This window comes from Sciurus vulgaris (assembly GCF_902686455.1).
Source record: "Sciurus vulgaris genome assembly, chromosome: 5".
NCBI lineage: Eukaryota > Metazoa > Chordata > Mammalia > Rodentia > Sciuridae > Sciurus > Sciurus vulgaris.
This window is the reverse complement of record NC_136465.1, coordinates 54,293,252-54,315,769: the sequence shown is the minus strand read 5'-3', so window position 1 is coordinate 54,315,769 and position 22,518 is coordinate 54,293,252. Positions and strand designations below refer to the sequence as shown.

General features: G+C 33.1%; 1 protein-coding gene across 1 annotated transcript in view; it reads left to right on the top strand.

The window, feature by feature from the left end:
* Positions 1-22,518, top strand: part of LOC306661040 (disintegrin and metalloproteinase domain-containing protein 5-like) — a gene marked incomplete at both ends in the record, with an annotated part of 77,752 nt that overhangs the window by 6,058 nt on the left and 49,176 nt on the right. The window contains 6 exons of the mRNA XM_079139875.1: positions 272-337; positions 8,194-8,265; positions 8,450-8,613; positions 9,456-9,537; positions 18,960-19,093; positions 21,842-22,031. Of these exons, the coding sequence (XP_078996001.1) occupies positions 272-337; positions 8,194-8,265; positions 8,450-8,613; positions 9,456-9,537; positions 18,960-19,093; positions 21,842-22,031 (708 nt within the window). The remainder of the gene's footprint in view (positions 1-271; positions 338-8,193; positions 8,266-8,449; positions 8,614-9,455; positions 9,538-18,959; positions 19,094-21,841; positions 22,032-22,518) is intronic.

Below are 22,518 nucleotides of genomic sequence, written 5' to 3'. Positions count from 1 at the left end.
AGTAATACAATTCTCTAGATTATAGATCTACATTTTCATTTTAATTATTACAAAAGTAAGATGCCTAGATTGCTAGATAGCTTGGGAAGTCTAACTGAAAATTCTTGCTAATCACAGCACTTTTTGAACTGGAATCCTCTGAATAGTACCTACATTTCCTATTTGTAAGCAGCCTAACACTATAGTCAGCAGTAATATTATCTCCAAATGTAATTTCAGTGCAATGTAAAGTTTCACAAGTTCCTCAGGACTCATGTTGTGTGTTTTCCAGAAAACTGAATATACTATGCTATTCCCTCGGTATCTTGAAATGCATATTGTTGTGGATAAAAATATGGTATGTCCTATTTTATACATTATTATTTTTAAATTATTTGACATTTATTTTTAACTTGATTTCAGTGATGCTATGAAAAATTTCATCCATTTATTTGCATTTTTAATTAATCCATTTTAAAAAATTATGTGTAAGCTGTTTTGTTAATCTATGTTATATATAGATAGGATCTCTGCTACTTTCTTAAGGTGAAGCACCTTATTTCCTGAAACTTGTTGGCTACTTTATAGGTTCTTTTTAGTTATACATGACAATAGGATTCATTTTGACATAATTATAAAAGCATGGCATATAATTTGTTCTAATTCAGTCCTTAGTACTTCCCCTTCCCCTCCTCTTCTCCCTCCTGTTGTTCCCTTCCCTCTATTCTGATCTGTCTGCTATTTACTTATAGTTTTTTTTGTTTAATTAGTGTGCATGATGGTGAGATTCACTGTGGTATATTCATATATGTATCTAGGAAAGTTAGGGGAGATTCATTCCACTGTCGTTCCCTTATCCTATCCTTTCTCCCTTTGTTTCATGGCAGAGCCCTAGGCTGGCATGCATAAGATCTGGGGTTTGAATCCTAGCACTATTTTTTGAGGGGGAGTGGGGCAGGTACCAGGGATTGAACTCAGGGGCACTCGGCCACTGACCACATCCCCAGCCCTATTTTGCATTTTATTTAGAGATGAGTCTCACTGAGTTGCTTAGTGACTGCTTTTGCTGAGGCTGGCTTTGAACTCGTGATCCTCCTGCCTCACCCTCCTGAGCCACTGGGATTATAGGCGTGGGCCACGGGGTCTAGCTCCTGGCACTATTTTTAAAAAATAATTGACTACTTTTCTTTTATCAAAAGGATTATACCCCCCATGAACGGATAGGTTACAACTCCCTCCGAACTCTCCTCCCCTACCTTTAGTAGTAACATTTAACTGCTTCAGCCTAATTGGAGGGGTAGTCTACACAACAAATATGCCACTTCTTTCAAGCAAAGGGAGAAAACAAGTTATCTGTTTTCTTTTCAGTTCTAGATATATTAAAGAAAAAGAAAAACAAAATAACAAAATTCTCATATTGAGAATTCATGACTAATTCATGATTCTAATCCATGAAGTTACATTTTTCCAAGGTTGGTAAGAACCGAGGGCATCTGATGGGAGTATTTTTATCTGGAAAAAAATGTAGCTTTTAAGAAGGATACCTTATGATTCCTACAGATTAGTATCAGCAATATACAAGCTCACAATCCATAAGGAAATAATTTGCCATGAAAAGTGGTTAGCAAAACAAAAACAATGGATTCATTTATTTATTTTACCACCAGAGATTGAACCCACAGGCACTTAACCACTGAGCCACATCCCCAACCTTCTTTTTATTTTTTATTTTGAGACAGAGTCTTGCTAAGTTGCTTAGGGTCTTGCTAAATGGCTAAGACTCCCCTTGATTTACTGTCCTCCTCTTGAGCTGCTGGGATTAGGTGCGTGCATTATCATGCCCAGCAAAACAATGGATTTAGATCCACAAAATAATCAGATATTAAAAGTTTAAGATATAGGTTCTCAAATCCTTTCTTTTCCCATGTTTCCTCTCTCCCCCTTAATCCACTTCCTTTCCTTCACTTATGTCTCTTCTATTTTCATGGAATTCCCTCACTTTCTCTCCCTTAATTTGGTCTAATTTGGTCTCATATGAGAGAAAACATTTGAACCTTCAGTTTCTGGGTCTGGCTTATTTCATTTAGCATGATGTTCTTCATTTACTAGAAAATGCCATAGGTTTCATTCTTAATGACTGAGTAAAATTCCAATATGTACATAGCACATTTTCTTCCTTTCTTTTCTGTTGATGACAGAAGCCTCTGCCCTAGCTGGTGTAGCTCATGGGCTTTTTATCTGTCACCATTGATAAAGATGGAGTGTCAGCTGGCCTGTGGTTGTCTGCACTCCCATGGATGTTGTGTTGAATGTTGGGTCAGGGTTTTTACTCGCTGGGAGTGATGAGCTCTCAGGTCTGGTGCTCCTCATTTTCCGTGTCTGCTGTGAGGGGGGAGGGTTTCAGTAACTTTCAATTAGTATCCATCTTTCTACAAGTTCATTTTAGACTGATTATTGAGATATCCCATTTCAATGGTATTCCCTCTGCTTTTATTTGTTGCTATCTGAAGGTGGGGAGAAGCCGTATTGATTTAATTTCTTCTAGGGAGACTGACTAGCTGTGGACTCTGAAAAATAGTTGCTTATCCTGTCATGTTTTAACTTGGTCTGCTTTTCTTTTGAACTGCTGTTGCCCCTGGCTCCTGTGCCATGCTTATGGCCAGGAATGGGACACACTGAGCCCACAGCCTTCTGAGACCAGCTCAGCATTGGTTAAGTCTAAGGCCCATATTTCCATGGGCTGCGTACTGCTGAGGTGACTTGTGGCCTAAGACCACTTTAATCACCCACCTTTGATGCCAGCCAGAATAGAAATTCCATAGACAGGGGCTGTGCATTAGTATGTATATAGTATGTTCTCTTACTACAGTGGATTTACGCTAGAAATTCTTAATAAAAAAGTGAATGAGAAGATTCCTGTCTTTTGGAAATTACACTTCTTAATAACCCATGATCAGAGAAAAGAGTAGAAATCAGGAAAAGTATGTACCCAGTATTAATATCAACTTCATAAATACAGTTAAAGCCTTCATTAGCAGTTAAGCACATATACTGGGAAAATAGGAATACTGAAAATAAATAATCAAGACATTTATGTCAAGATAGTAGAACAAAAGAGCGAGTTAAACCAAGAGAAAGTAGAATAAAGAAAATAAGGGTAGGAGCACAAATTAAGGGTAGGAGCACAAATCATTTACAACCCAAAATTTGGTACAGTAGAAAACTGATAAAATTGATTAACCTGTGGTGAGATTAGTCAAGAAATATAGAAAATGACTTGTTCTTTTCTATAAGAAACAATGTAAGAAATAGAAATGGGAAAATCAGTACAAATCTTATAGTCTTTAAAAAATGTGAAGGCTTATAATAAGCATTTCTTTTGAGGGGGCAAAACCTTGAAGATTTAGACATGATAGGAAGAGTCCTTGAAAGTTACAATTTATAAGAGCTGACAGTGAATAACTATAAGATATATTTTAAAATAAAGTCAAATTTTACAACTTTATTTATTTCAGTGCTGGGGAATCAAACCCAGGGCCTCAGACATGTGAGGCAAGTGCTTCCCACTGAGTTACATCCCAGCCATACAATTTTTAAAACAAGTTTCTAAATTGAAAACTTTCAAGTTCTAATGTTTTTACTGGGAAATTCTAGCACGATTGTAGGGGGTCAATCATATCTTAGACAAATTCTTCCATCTAATAGGTAGATATGGAACTCCCTCTAGCTTGTCTTATGAGATAAATTAGAGATTCATAGCACTCATTCACCTAGATGCACAAATCACAAATATTCACAACAAATATTCACAAACGGAATGGTATGCACGTGCGCACACCCACATCCACACACCCACATACACCCTCTTTAAAGGAGGTGGAATGACATTTAAAAATAATTCATATAATTTAATACAAGGAAAAGTCATATGATCTTTTCAATTGATGCTTTAAAGAGCATTTGACTTAATTTAAAAATAGTAGCAGAAGCCAATCACAAAGAAATTTTTGATTTACACTATAATTTCATTTATAAATCTCAAAAAGAATTAATATGTCTAGAATTTAGGGAAGAGGACAGAGAGAAAATAGTGATTGGGAGGGTCATAAGGCATGGATTGAAGAATAGACTTTCCTCATAATGATCAACTGATCTGGGCACTTTTGGTGTGTGTGTGTTTTATATTTGATATGTTTTCCTTTAGAAGTGGAAATAATCACAATGAAATAATGCTACAGATTTAATAAGATTGAAAATTCTAACTGTTCCTATAGTACACCTATGTAGAGCAGTGAGAACTTTCATACCATAAATAGGGATATAAATTTGTACAATCATTTTGGAAAAGATGCACAGAAGTTAAAAAATGACAATTAAGAGTATTATATCAAAATGATCACTAGAGCAAAAGAACAGATTTTTCCATATTTAAAAATAAATACAAAAAACTTAAGTTTTTATGGAAACCAACTACAAATTGACACATTTATCTAAGATAGTTTTCTTTCTTTTCCACAAGAAATGTGATTGATTTGACACTATCAAAGCAGTAACCAATATGAAATATATAAACAGTGTGGAGATATTCTTTTAAATACCAATAATGAAAGAGAAAAATCTTAGAAATACACTTAATAAGAAAATGTAAATCTTACTTACATAGGGAAATTTTTACAACATTCCTGAAATACACACAAGTGAACATAAAAATTGAAAGGCATTCATTGCTATTAGTTAGGAAAAAAACAATAATGGAAAGAAATAAATTCTTCCCAAGGCAATTTATAAATGTAATAAAAATATTAACGAAAATTTGGAGATAGGAAAGTTCACATGGGGAAGTGACATATAACAAGATGGCAAGATAGGAAGTTCCAGGCCTCTTTACCCCAAGAGACCTAACAATTACATAAGTAACAGAACACTTTTCTTAAAAGTCCAGAACCTTGTCAAAAAGTTACAGCACCCCAGATGAGCACAAACCTCAGATAAGTCACATAGAAACAGGTAAATAGAAGAATTTTACTTTACCTGCCTTGGCCATTCTCCTGCACTATCAAGGTTCAGAATCAAGAGAGATTATAATTCCTTCCTGTTAGGAGGTGGCTGGGCTTGTGGGGTGGGGGTGGGGGTGAGTGTGGTAAGTGTCCAGTGCTGGCCTTTCAGTGAGCTCCCTGAGGGACAGACTTCTGGCTCACCTCACATGGAGTATTGAAAGCACTGATTTAGTCCAGAGACCTGAGGACAGTGAGGGTTATGGCCATTTTCTTGAAGCCAACTCAAACCTGTGTGGCTTAGAGAAGGCATTGAACTGAAACTTCTTACATAAGAGTGAAAAGAGGACTACATTATTATGCAATGACCCTTCAGTGCAACACTTTCTTTGAGGCTTTTCCTCTGTGAAGAGGAAAGGAAGAATGGATTATTCCCAGACATGTAGTGAACAACTTGGGGGTCCAATTTCTGTTTTACCTCACACAGAACACTGGCAAAACTAACATGGTCACACAGCTGAGAGGAGAAGAGATTGCAGGCTTCTGAAAATAAGAAAACCTTCGTTCCTCAGGCAGGAAGACATGCAAATTGTCAACAGTATGAAATAAGGTGGTCAACAACACTAGTCCTCACAAGAATGTAAATCTAAATGATCTCTCACCTCATACCTGTTAGGCTGGCAAATATCAAAGAAAGAAAAGAGAGTTAAAAAGGAAAGAAAGTGTTCATAAGGATGAGAAGAAAAAAGATCCATTGTACAATGGAAATTGAAAACAGTTTGGAGAGGGTTCCTTAAAATTTTTAAAATAGAATTACCCCATGATCTAATGCTCACAATTCTGCATATGCATTCGAATGAATTGAAATCAGGATCTCAAAGTGATGTGTGTATTCTCTCCAAGTGATATGCTCATTGACATATTTTTTTTTCATATTAGCCAAGATATGGAAACAACATAAATATCCATTAGTAGATGAGTAGATAAAGAAAATGTGGTATGTACATGCAATGAAGTATTATTCAGTTTTAAAAAGAAATAAACCCTGTATTATGTGACAAGAATGATGAACCTGGAGGACATTACTTTAGGTTAAATAAAAAATTGCAGAAGGACAAATACTGAGTGATTTCAATTTTCTGAAGTGTTTAAGTGAAATCAAACTCAAAGAAGCAAGAGAATGATGGTTTTCCAGGGACTATGGGAATTGAGGGGAACAGGGAACTGCCGTCCAGTGGTTATAAAGTTTTAGTTATGCAAAATGAGTTAGTTCTAGAGATCAGTTATATAAGATAGTGCATATAGTTAGCCACACTATAGTACACACTTGTTTTTACTGAGGGTAAATCTCATGTTAAATGTTCTTAGTACAACGAAAATAAAGTTCACATGAAAAATAAGCATGTATGATTAAGTTAGAAAGCACTGTATAAAAAAAAATAAGGGAATTGGATATATCAGACATTAAAATATTTTATGGATTATTTTCAATGAAAACAGATGCTATTACATAAAGAGATACTATCACATAAAATAAATAGAATAAAAAAATCTAACAATATACCCAAGGTCATTAGTTTCATAAAAGTATCATAACAATTAGAGATGATAAAGGTAGATTTAAAAAAATATTGGTATTGGAAGGTACTTTTTTAAAATTAAAAGTGATCATATGTGTTCAAACCATGTGCTAAAATAATTTGAAGGGGTTATAAATTTTCATGTAATAAATGAAACCACATGACTCCTAATATTAGAAAATGTATACGCTGAATTCTATTGTCTTCCAAGAACTTCTGTGTCCCACAAATTTTGATGTTATATTTTCATTTCATTTTGCTGAATGTATACTTTAAAAGATGCCCTTCAACAGATGAATGGACAAAGAAACTGTGGTATATATACACAATGGAATATTATTCATCCATAAAGAAGAATAATATTATGGCATTTGCAGATAAATGGATGGAATTGGAGAATATCATGCTAAGTGAAATAACCAATCTCAAAAAACCAAAGGCCGAATGTTTTCCCTGATAAGTGGATGATGATATATAATGGGATTGGGGGTTGAGAGAGAAGAACAGAGGAACTTTAGATTACATAGAGGGAAATAAGAGGGAGGTGGGGTATGAAAAATGGTGGAATGAGACAGACATCATTACCCTCTGTACATGTATGATTACACGAATGGTATGAATCTATATCATGCACAACCATAGAAATGAAGATGTACTCCATTTGGGTACAATGAATCAAAATGCAGTCTGTAAAAATAAAAAAATAATTTAAAAAATTTTCCTTCAACACTTTCAATTTAATCCATGGATTATTATTATTTAGAAGTAGGTTATTTAGTTTCCAATTATTTGGATGATTTTCCTATTTTTTTCTTTTTCTTTTGTTTTCATTGTGGTCAAAACACCCCCTTCATATAATTTGAATTATTTTGAATTTGTATTTTGCTATTGTTGAGTGGAGTATTGAATAGGTACTATAGGTTCATTCTGTTGCTGAGTGTTCTAAATCCTTGCTGGTTTTTTGTCTAAGTGTTCCAGCAATTGTTGAGAGAAGTGTTGAGGTTTTCAAAAACTTTTATGAATACTTTTATCTCTTCTTCCATTTTTTTTCTTTTGGGTACCAGGGATTGAACTCAGAGGCACTCAATCACTGAGCCACATCTCCAGCCCTATTTTCTGTATTTTATTTAGAGACGGGGTCTCATTGAGTTGCTTAGCACCTCACTTTTGCTGATGCTGGCTTTGAACTCTCAATCCTCCTGCCTCAGCCTCCTGAGCTTCTGGGATTATAGGTGTACACCACTGTGCCTGGCTTTTCTCACTTTTATTATGCTAAAACCAGGCACTGTGGTCTCTTACTTGGCTTCCTCATCTTCTTGTGAAGGAAGATTGGTACATGAATGGCTATTCAAATTAATGCCTCTATGAGAATATAATAGCTCTGGTACCTTGGTTACCACCTTGTTCCCAATGTCAAGGGCTTTAAACATTGTTACAATTATGTTATTGAATGTTTTTATTGTTATTATGTATCATTATTTTCCAGACTTCAGTTGAAAGGGATGTTATATATTAATTACATCCACCAGTTTTTAAAATTTTTTTATTGATGCATTATTTATAATAGAGGGATTCAGTATGTCATATTCATAAAAGAACAGAAACATAAACTTAATTTTAAAATAATTTATCTTTTTCAGTTTGATTATATGGGCTCTGACATAAAGACTGTAACACAAAAGGTCATTGATATCGTTGGCCTTGTTAACACTGTAAGTTTTTAAAAATCATTTATATATTTTTAAAAATATAGATAATATGAATTAATATGTATAGTAGCTTGCTGTGCTCTTGAAGATTTTCTGTAACCAAAATACCATATTAAATATATTTTCATAAAAGTGTAATAGAATGTTCAAACTTATTTAAAATTTCTCATTTATCTTTGTCTTTTAGATGCTTGCCCAGTTAAAACTGACTATTATGCTATCTTCCATTAAAATCTGGTCAAATAAAAACAAAATTTCTACTGTAGGACCTCCTGAGAATGTGTTATTTAGATTTTTACAATGGAAACAAGACAACTTAAAATTTCAATATACCATTTCTTTCTTATTTGTGTAAGTACAGAGTTTTGCATTTCATAATGCTAAAGGAATAAACCAAGATGACCTTATATGTTAATCATGGAAAATATGCATGTTTTGCATGTATTTTGTCCTACTAATTTGATGGATATCATGGAACATTAAAAAACATAAGCTAAGGTCTGTCCTCAAGCTCATATGAGGTAAAGCTTAAAATTTTAATTAAAAAAAAAAAACTACTGGAGATCTGATGTACAATATTATACAATATGGTAAGGTACACTTGATGTTTTAAGAAGGTAAATTGCATGTTATCACTGCCACAATAAAATTAAGTAATGAAAAAAGTAAAATCATGTAAATGGAATTGAAATAACTGAAAGAGCTTAATTATGAATGTTCCAATTTCTTTGCTTCTCTTTGGCTTATAAACTTTTATTGCCTGTTACTGTATCTCTACATTTCTGACACTTTTCTAATTAATTCTTATATTTTTATTTTTAATGAAATGAATATATTAAATTGTCATATTGCCTAGGATCTAATGTAAAAAAAAATCTAAATGAAAAATTAAGTCAGAGAAAATTGAATTTTTAGGATGTAAGTGTAGAGTGAACCAGAATGAAAATTATAACATTAGTGAAATGACATTTTGCATCAGTTGTTAGGTCTTGTCTTTTATATTTCAAGATGTTTATTAAATTCAAAATTGATACATTGAAATGTTCTTAACATTGAAACTTGGAGAAACAATGTATTTAGTGTAATTGAGAGAAACATGGCGTTTGACCCAGTAATTATTTAATACTATTTTCTGCTGAAAACTATTTTCATTAGTAATACTAACACTTGTGAGTAAAATTTTTATTTTTTAGCTTTGTGAAACATGCTGCCTCTATAGGTGTCACATTTCCAGGAAAAGTATGTAATGAAAATTATGATGCAGGAATTGCTCTGGTATGTAATCATTATCTAATTTGCTTCCACTATTTTTATGTTTAAAATTTCCTAAGTATTTTAAAGCAAGAATGAATATATTACTAATATTTCACACATCCTTATATAGCTTTTATATTTGTACTTGGGAACACTAAAAAACTTTAAACATTGCTTTAAAAATAGGATATTGGAAAAATCCAACTGATTATTAATATCATATTTTTTTAAAAGCATGTTTGGTCTTTGTAAGTCAAATTTTCAAATTTTAACTTCTTTGAACATTAGTGTGCTATTGATCAACATTAATTATATAGTTACTATGATTTTATGTATTTTAGTTTATTGATTTTCTAGTTTGATTATTGGTATACACTATACACTTTTTATTAAAAAATTCATTGCCTTTTAACAGTAATTTGTATATTATTGCATTAAATTCTTATGTTTGGGAGGAGCAGAATGTTGTACTAAAGATCTACTATTGAATATTATTAATATATTGTTTCCTGGAGAAAGGGAGAATAATTTCTTACTAAAGGGACACATTCCTTGTACAACTGAATCATACACAAATTAGAAAGGGGAACTAAATTGAGAGTATGTCAGAAAAAGATATCTGCACTATGATTATGTATTGACCTATTTGTTACTTTCTAGTGGTGTGTACAAAACACAAATTGTCATTGACAGGTTAGATAAGTTTAAAATTTATTTTGGTGTCTCCTTGCCACCTTTGCCATAAAAAATACTGATTGATTACTTAAGTCTAAAGCTAGTTGTGAGATTATGTTTTCACTGTGGTTAAAGAATAATCTGATACTTCCTTGGCACTTGTTTTTATTTCTCCATCTTGCTTTTGGTTATCTCTCAACCAGAATTTGAGAAGAACCCATCAGCAGTTGTTTGGATCATTGGTGCCATTGAAAATTACCCTTGAAAATAATGTTTCTTTTTGGAGGTTTCATTTTTAAAATTTGTTCTTTTTAGTTATGCATGACAGTGGAATGCATTTTTACATATCACATGTACAAGGAGTATAGCTTCCCTTCTTGTGGTTGTACTTGATGTGGAGTTACACTGGTTATGTATTCATATATGAACATAGGAAAGTCTTTCCCATTCTGATCCCCACTTCATCCAGCCCTTTACCCACTATCCAATCCAGTGAACTTCCACTGGTAACTCTCACCCACCTATTGTGAGTCAGCATCTGCATATGAGAGAGAACATTTGGCCTTTGGTTTTTTGGGATTGGCTTATTTTGCTTAGCATGATATTCTCTAGTTCCATCCATTTACCTGCAAATGCCATAATTTCATTCTTCTTTATGGCTGAGGAATGTTCCATTGTGTATATGTACCACATTTTCTTTATTCATTCATCTGTTGAATGGCACCTAGGTTGGTTCCATAGCTTGGCTATTGTGAATTGAGCTGCTGTAAACATTGATGTGGCTGCATCATTGTAGTATGCTGATTTTGAGTTCTTTGGGTTTATGCCAAGGAGTGGGAGAGCTGGGTGAAATGGTGATTCCATTCCAAATTTTCATATTGCTTTCCAGAGTGGTTGCACCAATTTGTAGTCCCACCAACAATGTATGAGTGTACCTTTTCCCCCATATCCTTGCCAACATTTACTGTTACTTGTATTCTTGATAATTGCATTCTGACTGGAGTGAGATGAAATTTCAGATTTGCATTTCTCTAATTGCTAGAGATGTTGAACATTTTTTCATATATTTGTTGACCATTTGTATTTCTTCTGTGAAGTGTCTGTTTAGATCCTTTTCTCATTTATTGAGTTATTTGTTTTTTGGTGTTAAATTTTTGAGTTCTTTATATATCCTGGAAATTAATGCTCTATCTGAGGTGCAGGTGTCAAAGATTTTCTCCTATTATCTAGGCTCTCTCTTCATGTTCATTTTTTTTTCAGTTTTTATTACATTTTTGTTTTTATTTTTTATTTGTTTATAAAATTTTTCTACATTTTTTAATTGCTACAGTATAGTTGTACATAATGGTGGGATTTGTTTTTATATATCCATACATGTACACAATATAACAATAATTTGGCCAATATCATTCTCCAGTATTTCCCTTTTTAAAAAAAGTTGTTCTAATTAGTTATATGTGACATTATAATGTATTTTGACACATTGTAAATAAGTGGAGTATAACTTCTCATTCATCTGGTTGTGCATGATGTAGAGTCACACAGGTCATGTAATCATATATGCATACAGGGTGATAATGTCTAATTCATTCTGTTATAATTCCTACCCCTATACCCTTTGCCCTCCCTTCACTCACCCACTCCCCTCTGTCTAGTTTAAAATACCTTGATTCCCACCACTCTCTTCATGAATTAGCATCTGCATATCAGAGAAAATATTTGGCCCTTGGTTCTTTGGGATTGACTTATTTCTCTTAGCCTAACATTCTCCAGTTTCATCCATTTACTGGCAAATGCCGTGATTTCATTCTTCTTTAAGGCTGACTAATATTCCATTGTGTATATCTCTTCATGTTCTTGATTCCTTCATGTTCCTTTGCTGTGAAAAAGCTTTTTAGTTTGATAAAATCCCTTTTATTGATTCTTGGTTTTGCTTCTTGAGTTTTAGGACTCCTGTTGAGGAATTTGGTTCCTAAGCTAACATGATGGAGATCTGTGCCTACTTCTTCTAGTAGACACGGTTTTTCTGGTCTAATGCCTAGGTCCTTGATCCACTTTGAAATGCGTTTTCTGCAGGGTGAGAAGGGTTTAATTTCATTTTATTACCTATGGATTTTCAATAGATTTTCAGTTTTCCCAGCACCATTTTTTGAAGAAGCTATCTTTTCTCCAATGCATGTTTATTGCACCTTTGTGTAGCATGAGAAAACAGTATTTATGTGGGCTTGTCTCTGTGTCTTCTACTGTGTACCATTGATCCTCTTTCTGTTTTGGTGCCAATACCATGCTGCTTTTGTTACTATATTTCTGTAGTATAATTTAAGGTCTGGTATTGTGATGCCTCCTGCTTTACTTTTCTTGGTGAGGATCGCTTTGGCTTTTCTGAGCCTCTTATTTTTCCAAATGAATTTCATGACTGCTTTTTCTATTTCTATGAAGAATGTCATCAGAATCTGAATAAGAATTTCATTCAGTTTGTGTAATGTTTTTGGTATCATAACCACTTAACAATATTAATTCTCATATCCAAGAACATGGGAGATATTTCCATCTTCTAAGGTTTTCTTTAATTTCTTTCTTTAGTCTTCTGTGGCTTTCATTGTAGAGGTCTTTCACCTCTTTTGTTAGATTGATTCCCAAATATTTTATTTTCTTCGAGGCTATTGTGAATGGGATAGTTTTTCTAATTTCTCTGTCTGTTGATTCATTACTGATATATGGGAATAAAATTGACTTATGGATGTTAATTTTGTATCCTACTACTTGCTGAATTCATTTATGAGTTCTATAAGTTTTCTGATAGAGTTTTTTTGGTCTTCTAAATATAGAATCGTGTCATCAGCAAATAGGGATAATCTGAGTTCTTCTTTTCTTACTTGTATCACTTTAATTATTTCTTCTAATTGCTATGTCTAGGGTTTCCAGGAATTTATTGAATGGAAGTGGTGATAGAGGGCATTCTTGTCTTGTTTTCATTTTTAGAGGGAATGCTTTCAGTTTTTCTCTGTTTAGAATGATGTTGGCCTTGGGTTTAGCATATATAGCTTCCACAATGTTAAGTTATGTTCCTGCTATCCCTAGTTTTTCTAGTGTTTTGAGCATGAATGGATGCTGTATTTTCTCAAATGCTTGTTTGGTGTCTATTGAGATAATCACGTGGTTCTTGTCTTTAAGTCTGTTGATGTGATGAATTACATTTCAATGATTTCTGTATGTTCAACCAAACTTGCATCCTGGGATGAACCCCACTTGATCATGGCACACTATCTTCTTGATATATTTTTTTTATGCAGTTTGCTGGTATTTCATTAAGAAAATTTGCATCTATGTTCATGAGGGATATTGGTCTGAAGTTTTCTTTCCTTGATATGTCTTTGTCTGGTTTTGGTTCATGGTGATACTAGCTTCATAGAATGAGTTTGGAAGGGTTCCCTCCTTTTCTATTTCATGGAATAGTTTGAGGATTATTGGTGTTCATTCTTCTTTAAAGTTCTGGTAGAACACATGTGAGACTCTGTCTGGTCCTAGGCTTTTGATGGCATCTTGAATTTCATTGCTGGGAATTGATCTGTTTAAATTTTCTATGTCCTCCTGATTCAATTTGGGTTCAATTTGAATGTCTTTAAAAATTTGTTAATGTCTTCAACTTTTTCTAATTTATTAGAGTATAAGTTTTCAAAATAGTTTCTTATTGTCTTCTGTATTTTGTAGTGTCTGTCATATTAGTTCCTTTTTCATGATGAATTTCAGTACGTTGAGTTTTTTTCTCTCTCTTTATTAGCTTGGCTGTGGGTTTACCAATTTTATTTATTTTTTTCAAAATAAGCTTTTTGCTTCATTGATGTTTTGAATTGTTTTGTTTGAATTACACTGAGTTCACTCTTACTTTATTTATTTCCTGTCTTCTTCTTTTGGTGTTGATTAGTTCTACTTTTTCTAGTTTTTGAGGTGTAATGTCAGGTTATTTATTTGATGACTTTCTATTCTTTTATTGAATGAGCTCAATGAAATGAACTTTCCTCTTAGAACTGCCTGTATAGTGTCCCAGAGATTTTGATATGTTGTATTGCTATTCTCATTTACCTTTAAGTATTTAAAAAATTTAATCCCTGATTTCTTCTGCTATTCACTGGTCATTTAATAGCATATTTTGTGTCCAGGTGTTAGAGTAGGTTCTATTATTTATTTTGTCATTAATTACTAATTTCTTTCTGTAATGTTTTGCTATAATACAAGTTATTCTCTTTGTTTTTTGGTGTACTTGCTAAGAGTTTCTTTGTGGCCTAAGATATGTTCTATTTTAGAGAAGTATTTATGTGCTGCTGAGAAGAAAACATATTCAGTCATTGATGTATGAAATATTCTTATGTGTCAGTTGAGTCTAAATTATTAATTGTATATATATTTTTTGTTCTATAGCTTCTTTCTGTAGTTTTTGTTTCTGTAGTCTATCCAGTGGTGAGGGAGGTGTGTTAATGTCATCCAGTATTATTGTGGTGTTGTCTGTTTGCGTCTTGAAATTGAGAAGGGTTTGTTTGATGTATGTAAATCTTCATTGTTTGTGAGATAAATATTTATGATTGCTATATCTGGTTGATGTATAATTCCCTGAAGCAGTATGAAATGTCTTTCTTTGTCCCTTCTGATTAACTTTGACTTGAAGTTCACTTTGTCTGATATGAAGATACAACCCCCTCCTTGTTTTTGAGGTCATTGTGAATGATATGTCTTTTCCCATCCTTTTACCTTCAGTCTGTGGATGTCTTTACCTTTGATGTGAGTCTCTTGGGTCTTATTTTTTAATCCAATCTGCCATTCTGTGTCTTTTGATTGATATGTTTAGGCCATTTACAGTCAATGTTTTTATTGAAAAATGATTTTCCATGTAATTTTGAGTTACTTCTGATTTTTAATTTGAATTAGTTTCTCCTTTGATTAACTAGTCTTATAGTGTAGTTCCTCTGTTTGCTTGTTTTCACTTTTTAAAAAAATTTCTTTGTATAATATTTTATTGTAATATTTTATTTTAGTTGTGAATTTTTAAACTTTTGTTTATCCTGGAAGGTTTTTATTTCATTGTCAATTCTATAGCTTAATTTTGATGGGTGTAGTATTCTTGACTGGCATCTGTTTTTATTCAGAGCTTGGTATATAGTTTTCCAAGACCTCTTAGCTTTGAGAATCTGAGTTGAGAAATCAGCTGAGAGCCAGATTAGTTTCCCTCTTAATGTGACCTGTCATTTTTCTCTGGGATTCTTTAAAATTCTATCCTTATTCTATATGTTAGGCATATAATGTGCCTTGTTGTGTGTCTTTTGCAATTTTGTATATTTAGGGTCCAGTAAGCCTCCTGTAGTTTATTTTCCATTTCATTTTTTTAGGTTTGGGAAATTTTCTTATATTATTTCATTGAAATGATTGTGCAGTCATTTGGTTTCTATCCTTGAGCTGTCATCTATCTAGATAAACCTTAAATTTGGTCTTTTCTTGTTATCCCATATTTCTTAGAATTTCTTTTCATGGTTTTTAACATCTTTTCTCCATGGTCAAGTTTATTTTCAAGATTGAATATTTTGTCTTCATTGTCTGAAACTCTGTCTTCCAAGTGATCTAGTCTGCTGGTGACGCTTTCCAATTAATTTTAAATTTTATTTTAATTTTAGCTTTATTTCAAGGATTTCTACTTGATTTTGTTCAGAATCTCTATGTCTTTATTGAAGTGATCTTTTACTTCCTGTGTTTTTCTCTGATTTCACTTCTTACTGTCCTTTACTTCACTATATACATTCTAAACACCTTCTCTGACATTTCTTTCATTGTGGTGTCAATGAATTCTGTTACTGGAGCATCTTGGTTCATTTGGAATGATGTTTGTTTTGCTTTTTAATGTTGTTTGTGTGTCTCCCCATCTAACAGTATGGATTTGAGGCAGAAGAGTTTCTACCTTGTGGACTTATAGTGTCCCTGAATGTTTCCTGTACCTCACCATTTATGAGAATACAAACCCATGCAAACAATATGCAGCATTAAAGCAAATAGTTTCTACTGTGATGTCTGCAATGTTAATTGTTACAGTAAACATAAATGATATGATCATTTATTGCCTACAATAAACAATAAGTTTGCAGAAGGTTTATAATTTCAAATGGTGAACAGAGATAGAACAGAAGTGATATAGGTTGTTATGATTATGAGGAAGGAGGAGAGATGATAGGAGTAAAAAACAATAAAGGTAAAGCAAAAGAGAATAGTAGAGATTGTTAGCAGAAGAAAAGAAAGAGAACCAAGAGAAACAGATAAGTGAGAGAAAATATATATAAAGTAAAAATTTAAAACTTAAAAATAAAAATAAAAGAATCAAACATCCTACTTCTCAAAATACTGGTCCATGAAAAATAACTGGCATCAAAAATGCTAGAAATGAGGAAAAAACCCCAAATATGTGTATGAATGAATGTCCACAAACCATTAAGATCCCAATTAAACAGAGAAAAAATGAAACAACAAAAAAGATCTCAATGAAAAGCTGAAGAATTGTTTTTGTTGGAGTTCAAAAGAGTCTCAGCTTCCATTTCAACAGTGTTACTTGGGCTTGTCTGTAATTTGATGCTCATTCCAACCTTAGGGTGGGGTTGCTGGAGTGAGAGAGGTAATCTCATAGGTGAAACTCCTGGAGGTGGTTAAGGCTTAGGTAGGCTCTAGACTCTTTGATGAATGCCAGTTGGTCTGGAGATTTTAAATCAGTGGTCCGTCAGGACCCAGCAATTTCTAGTCCACACTAGAAGACTGCATCCCAGGGATCTCCCCTAGGTTTCACTCAAGTGGTGAAGGAGCCAATTCTTAGGCCACTCTGTCACCTGTGGACCCCACGTTTCCTACTTTCAGATTCAGTCTTCAAACTCCATCTCTCCTGCCCCCACCCTGTGGAATTCCTAGCCAGGTGTGTCTCTCCAACCTGGTTCTGCAAGCAACCATATTGAAGTGGGAGGGGGAAAGAAGGGTGGGTTTCCACAACCAGTATTCCCCTGTGTAAACCCCTTTCCATGTTTGATTTCTCCTGTTTCTTAGGCATACTATATGTCCTGCAGTGCAAGTTTGCCAGGCTATTATTTCAGGTCAAACTCAGATTTGCCCAGAATTGGCTCCGATGCTAGCCCCCATGCCTCAGCTGCAAAGTGGTTCCTTCCTGTGTCCTCAGCACACAACTCAGAGAAATGTGGCTTCTTTCCTGCATGAAGATATTGTGCACCATGCCTTTCAGTTTAGATGGGCAGTGTCTTTGATCTTTAAACTCTTCATACCCAGACATGACTCAGGCCTCCTAAAAATGTGGGTTTCTGTAATTCTCTTGTCCCTCCACTTTCCTTTTGGAGGAACTGATATTGTTGTTGCTTCACATGGCAGTGGAGGTGGCACTTTCTTCCTTATTTTATTATATCCAACATCCTCTGTCCACAATCATCTTTGTTGTTCAGAATTAAATTCTAGTAAAGTCCCCTGCTCCCTTTTTTGTTGAGAAGCTGCCTATCTGCTTTCTTGGTTTCACACCATGAGCAACCAGGAAAGCAACCTTCTCTATTTTGCCATCTTGAAACCTGCCCCCATCCCCCACTTGGATGCCTTTTATTTCTTTTTCTTGTCTGATTTCTCTTGCTTGTGTTTCCAGTACCATGTTGAAGAGAACTGTTGAATGTGGATATTCCTGCCTTGTATCTGATCTGAGGAGAACCTTTCAGTTTTTATCATTATGACATTACCTGTGGGTTTTTCACAAGTGGTCAGTGGAGGAAGAAGTGGTGCCTCTAACTGCTGCTACTTTCAAATTCTAGAGGTTATGATAGTACTGGAAGAAGCTGGAGCTGTGAAACTATTGATCCTGAATTTAACTGAAATTGCTGGAATAAACTTCCACTTTAGAGACAAAATGCTGCTGGTTGGACAATGCTGATAAAAGCAACAGTATATGAGAAGAAAAAAAAAAATCTCTTCTTCCTCCCAACTGTCTAGGGCTTGTACTCATCCTATGTATCTTATGTATCTTTTTTTCCCTTGGGATTCCTTGGGATCTTAGTTAATTGGTTGGTATTTTTTTTAACCCTTCAAAAGTGAACAATATTTTCTCTTCTGGAGAGTAGATAAAATGGAAAGTGCAAAGTTTAGTAAAAAATATTTCCTATACTTCATTTCTTTCTTAAATTATTTTAATCAAAGCTGAGATAGGAAGGGAAGGCTTGCATGGGCTCAATCCTTCCAGAAAATGAAATAACTAACTCTCCTTTGAGGGTGGACTGAAATGTCTGATACATTAGTGAAAGCTTGACTCTATTCAATGGAGTATAATTATACAGTGTGTGAATACCATGATGCAAGAAATATTGAGACCAATTTTAGAAGCTGCCTATTACAGAAGGAATATAGAACTGATTGTTAAAATATTAAATATATACTGTTTAATTCAAAGATATAATGCCAATGTGATGTGTGAGGTCTTTGGAATTGATGGGATCACTTGGGTTATCAGTAAGTAAAATTAAATTTAAATATTATTTTGACTCATTCATGTTTAATAAGCTGACCATTGAAAAGTTTATATAACTCTACTATAAATTACATCAACACAGGTGCCTTGAATACATTAAGCGTTTAAAAAAATGAGTTTAAAAAAATGAGCTTTAAATATACTATTTTTTCATTATAGTTAATATTGCTTTATTTTATAACTTGTAATAATTCTTAATAGAAGTTTTTTCTTTTTTCTTCATATTTAGTATTCAGAGGGTTTATCCTGGGAATCATATGCTGTTGCTATTGTTCAGTTGCTCGGAGTTAATATCGGATTGACTTACGATAGGGCCCACTGCTATTGCACAGGAGAAACATGCACAATGACACCGAATGCAGTGTAAGATAATGTTCTTTGTTAAGTACACATATTTATTTTTTAATCTTTCTTTTTGTTTAGTATTATATTTCTATTAATCAAATTAAAGTGATTGGTAATGATAGAACACTACCCAAGACAACTTTGAAATTAACTTTCTTTTCAAATGCAAATAGAACACTTAACCAAAATAGGTCATGGGCTCTCAGGATTCTCTATACCTGGGGAAACTCTTCCTCTTTCCTGTTTCCTAGAATCTGGATCATACTCTTTTCTTGTGACCAGTTCAAGGACACCCTTTGTAATCAATGTATATTGTGAAATTTTAGTTAATGTGAAAGATTCATATACTGAAAACTATAATACATTGGTGAGATAATTTGAAGAAGACATAAATAAATGGAAAGAGAGTCATTGCTCATTAAAATTCTCATTAAGATGTTCTTAAAATCCAAGCAGTCTACAGATTTAATATAAGACATATTAAAATTCCAATGATATTTTGTTTTTATTTTATGGCTGAGTAGTATTCTGAGATATATATATATGTGTGTATATATATATGTATATATATACACACACATATATGTATATAATATATATATGACATATTTTCTTGATTTATGCATTCATTGAATACAGTTGATTCTGTATCTTCTTGGCTATTGTGAATAGTGCTGCAATAAACATGTGAGTTCAGATATCTCTTCAACAAACTGATTTTATTTTCTTTGAATATATACCCAGTAGTGGGATTTCTGTCAAATGGTAGTTCTATTTTTAACTTTTTGGGGAACCTTTATACTATTTGCAATAATGGTTCCACTAGTTTTAGTTTCCACCAACAGGGTTTAACAGTATGTCCACCCTAATATTCTCACTCGTGCTTTTTATCTTTTGTGCTTTCTTCTTGATATTTATTTTATTATTTTTTTGATCAACACATAGTATATGTACAAATTTCTAAGGTACATTGTGATGTTTTGTTTCCTGTATATATTGGGCATTGTTCAGTTCTGAGTAATTGGCATATCTGTCATCTTAGACTTTTATTATTTATTTATGGTGAGTTCATTCAAAATCCTTGTTCTAACCATTTTGGAGACATATTAGTCCATTACTTTTCATTGTATTCACCCTTCCATGCCAGAGAACACCAGAACTTACTCTTTCTATCAAACTATAGTATTGTATTCATTAATGAACTTTTTGCTATCTCCCCTGTCTGGTAACCACTATTCTACTCTGAATTTCTGATGATGTGGTGTTTGCCTTTCTGTGCCTGACTTTTTTTTACTTAACATAATGTTGTAAATGATAGAATTTCATGCTTTCTATGGCTGAATAGTATTCCATTGCAAAAATATGCTACATTTTCTTTATCCCTTCATTTGTTGATTAATATTTACATTGATTCCATATCTTGGGCAGTAGAGAATAGTGCTTCAATAAACATGGGAGTGCAGGTATTATTATTATTATTAGTGCATTACAATCATACTTAATTGTGGGATTCATTATGCCATATTTATATACATAAATGCACATAACATAATTTGATGAATCTCATTCCCTAGTATCTTTCCTTTCCCTTCCCTTCTCCCATCCCTTGATCCACTTACTGTACTCTACTGATCTTCCTTCTATTATGAACACCATGCTGGTGTCTTTTGACATATTAATTTACTTTGGGTGTATACCCAGTAGGGAGATTTCTGAATCTCATGGTAGTTCTGTTTTTGTTTTTTGGGGAAGCATATTGTTCTCTCTAGTAGTTATAGTACAATCGCAATCCCCAAAAGTAAGATTCTAATTGATCTTACTTTCTGGTGGTTGCCAGGATTACCTTGTGCTTTCAGTAGGATTTGCATTTGGTCTTGGGGTACAGGGAACAAGGAACATATCTGAGTTACCTTTTGTTGCCAGGTTGTGGTTCTGAAAAACCTAGATCATCTTTTATTGGGTGGAGAGATATAAGATACCCAGGTACCATGTCCTTCCTCTTGTTCTATGAGTCCAAACATGTTTACCTATCTGTTGATTTTTCTGAATTCTTCTTAGAGTCTCGCATTATTTTCAGAATTTATACCTAGTGAGGAAAAGCAGGAAAAATAAGTCTATGCCGTGTTTTCTCAATGAGAAATCTATAACCAATTTTTATATGAAAATTTGTAATTATGAAGGGTACAAAATATGTTCTTAATATTATTGACACTAACATTCATACATTTATAGAAACAGTGAAAAATAGAATTAAATATATAAAAATATTAAATATTGAGGCCAAAAGTTAAAAATTCAGCTGTTTGGCACTAGAAAAGGAATAAGAATGACACAGTTCTTGTGTTTAAGAACTCCAAGATCATAGGAGATTATATATATATATATATATATATATGAAATGTTACATATATATGTATACATATAAATTCCTTAAATATATATTAATGATTTTTATATTTGTGAATTTTGATATTTGGATTTGGAGTACAGGGGACCCTGGGACAAATCCTTTACAGATATTGAGGGATTGCCTAACCTAGTTCTTATTTATGACAGAGAAGAATTTTTGGAATATATTACTTTTGTTCTTTTCTTGGTGGAATTATAAAATCTGTTAAAGCATTAACAATATAATTGATATTTTTAAAAGTGTACTTATTTTTTTCCGCAAAGAATAGTGAATGCTCTTGAAATTTTCCCCAAAGCATGAAAAATATAGAGATATACAGCAATAATTTTTGTCATATCCATATTTTTATATTTTAGGTACTCTGGGGGTATAAAGGATTTTAGCACTTGTAGTGTGGATGATTTTAAATATTTGGCCTCAAAACATGGCCTCGCATGTCTTGAGAGTAATCCTTCTGATGTACCAGTTCTTGTAGAAGCACAAAGGAAAATATGTGGCAATGGACTGATTGAAGAAGGTGAACAATGTGATTGTGGCACTGCATTGGTTAGTAGAAACTTTTTTCCAAATTCTTCTCAGTTTCTTATATTTGTATATAAAAGTAGGAAAGGAGAAAAAAAAAGCAAACTTTATCTTTCAGTAAGAAAGAAGAAAGATTCAAAAAGGACATTTTTGGGGAAGATGGAAAACTTTACATTTCCTAATTTTATTTTTGGAAGAGAATGAATAGGTTTCTTAAATAATATTTATCTGCAGATATTGCCTTCAGTCATTATTTAGTGTATTAGCTAAAAATTTAATGACCACAAAGACTTTCTAAGCTGCTGAACTATGTGATTTTAACAACAGTAGTAAGAGAAGTCTACAAGACTTCCGAAGAAAATAGATAGTGTTCAATAGAATAGCAAAATGTGTTTGATATTATATACAGAAAAATTGTTCTATTTTCAAATGATATCAATTAAAATATTCTCAAATTGTCTATTATTTGTCAAGAATATAAAAATATAAGCCTAAAATCAAAACAAAGATG